Source organism: Aquila chrysaetos, chromosome 20, assembly GCF_900496995.4.
Source record: "Aquila chrysaetos chrysaetos chromosome 20, bAquChr1.4, whole genome shotgun sequence".
Lineage (NCBI taxonomy): Eukaryota > Metazoa > Chordata > Aves > Accipitriformes > Accipitridae > Aquila > Aquila chrysaetos.
This window is the reverse complement of record NC_044023.1, coordinates 11,236,243-11,238,449: the sequence shown is the minus strand read 5'-3', so window position 1 is coordinate 11,238,449 and position 2,207 is coordinate 11,236,243. Positions and strand designations below refer to the sequence as shown.

General features: G+C 71.2%; 1 protein-coding gene across 1 annotated transcript; it reads left to right on the top strand.

The window, feature by feature from the left end:
• The first annotated feature begins 315 nt into the window (after nt 1-315).
• On the top strand, nt 316-1,286 carry LOC115333401 (histone H1.10). The gene has a single exon (XM_029996306.2). It carries the CDS (start codon nt 455-457, stop codon nt 1,112-1,114), a length of 660 nt encoding a protein of 219 aa, XP_029852166.1. The 5' UTR covers nt 316-454; the 3' UTR covers nt 1,115-1,286.
• Nucleotides 1,287-2,207: the final 921 nt, after the last annotated feature.

Here is a 2,207-nt window from a genome sequence, read left to right as displayed (position 1 = left end):
CCGACGCGCGGGGGGGCCGCCGCGGGGCCCCAGCCGCCGCCGCGCCGGGCGCCCCCCCCTCGCTCCCCGCCGCGCGCGGCGCGTCCCCGAAATCGCGGCGGGGGCGCCGCGCGCGCGGGGGCGGGAGCGGCGGCGGCCGGGGGCGGCGGGGCGCGGGGCGCCGGGCGGGCGGGGCGGCGCGGGGGGGCCCGGCGGCGGCGCGGGAGCCCCGCGAAAGGGCCCCAAGAAGCACAAGTTGGAGCTGGCGGCGGACCAGGCTGTTGTTGTTCTCAACGTGGTCCGCCCCGCGCCCATATAAAGGGCGGCGGCGGCGCCCGCCCCACCAGAGCGCGGCGGCGGCGGCGCGGAGCCGAGCGGAGACAGAGAGCAGCGCGCCGCGCCGGGCCTCCGCCACGCCGCGGCTCCCCCTGCCCGCCCCCGCCTCCGTCCTGCGGCCCGCGCCCCCCGCGGCACCATGTCGGTGGAGCTGGAAGAAGCCGATCTGCCCCTGACCGAGGCGGAGGAAGTGCCGCTCGCCCCGGAGAAGAAAGCGGCCGCTAAGAAGGCGAAAGGCGGCGGCGGCTCCTCGCTGTCGCCGTCGAAGAAGAAGAAGAACAACAAGAAGAAGAACCAGCCGGGCAAATACAGCCAGCTGGTGGTGGAGACGATCCGCAAGCTGGGCGAGCGCAATGGCTCCTCGCTGGCCAAGATCTACAACGAGGCCAAGAAGGTGGCCTGGTTCGACCAGCAGAACGGCAGGACCTACTTGAAGTACTCCATCAAGGCGCTGGTGCAGAACGACACGCTGCTCCAGGTCAAGGGCACCGGCGCCAACGGCTCCTTCAAGCTCAACAGGAAGAAGCTGGAAGGCGGTGGCGACGGGGGCGCGGGCAGCAGCGCCCACAAGTCCCACAAGAAGGCGACGGCCTCCACGTCCCGGCGGGCGGAGAAGAAGCCGGCGGCCAAGAGCAAGAAGCCCGAGAAGAAATCCCACAAGAAGGGAGCCGGCGGCGCGGCGGCGAAGAAGGACAAGGGCAAAGCCAAGAAGGCCACCAAGAAGGGAGCCGCGTCCCCCGGGGGCAAGAAGGTGAAGAAGTCCGCAAAGCCCAAGGCACTCAAGAGCAGGAAGGCATGAGAGCGGGGCGCAGGGAGCCCCCCGCCGCCCCCCCCCCCCCCGGACTGAGAGCCCCGCGGCACAGACTGCTCTGAGGACGGACCCCAGGGGACCCGCTTTGTCTTTGTGTTGCTGACTCGGCTCCGCAGCCGCCGCCGTGCGCGGTGAGCGGGGCTGCGGCTGCCCCAGCCCCCCTTCCCCTTCTCCGACGCCTTATTTTTTCCATCCCCCACCCCCCCCCTTCCCCCCCCCCCCCGCGGCTTCTCCCCGATCGCGCCCTTTTGTTTTCGGCCGTGCCCCTCCCCGCGTGTAGACGGTTCCCGACCCCTTCCCCCCCCCCCCCGCCGTTTCCCCGGTGCTTTACAGGGTTTTTTCCCGCCCGGTTTCCATAGCAGCCATTTTGCGGCGGCGCCCCCGCTGCCCCCCGCGCCACGTGGGCCGGCTCCCGCCGCCCGGGCCCGCTCCGCGCCCCCGCCCCGCCCCTCCCGCCGGGCGCACCGTGCCTGCTCGCAGCGATTTCGAAAAGCCACGGCGCCCCCTATTGGCTCCCGGCCCCCCCGGCGCCATGGCAACGGGCCCGTTGGGCGCCAATTGGCTACCGCGGCGTCGGAGCGCTCGTTAGGGCGGTGCTCGCGGGCGGCCGCCCGCCCCCTGGAGGGACAGCCTGGAGGGGGGGGAAGCTTCGGGCCGCCGGTTCAGGTCGCATCTTCAATGGCCTTTAATTTTTTTTTTTAATCGGTTTTGGGTTGGTTTCGGTTATTTTTGGGGGAGGGGAGGGTGGGTTTTTTGTTTCCGTGTTTTGTTTTTTTTTTCTTTTCATTTATCGTCGTTTCCAATAAATTGTTAAAAAATGTCGAGCTGTCGTGTGCTCCCTGCAGGCACCGGGGGAACGGGCGGGGAGGGCCGGGGGCGAGGCGGGAGGGCCCGGCCGTGCCGCGTTGGTCCCCGCGAAGGGGAGGGCGGGGGGGAGCCCCGCTGCCCGGAGGCCGTCCAGATGTTGACGCGCCAGAGCAGGCCCAGGGGGGCTGCGGCACAGCTCCCGCCTGTGCGCCCTGCCTCCCCCCGGGGAAGGGGGGGACCTGTGCTGCGCGTAGCGGGAAGGGCAGGGGGAGAG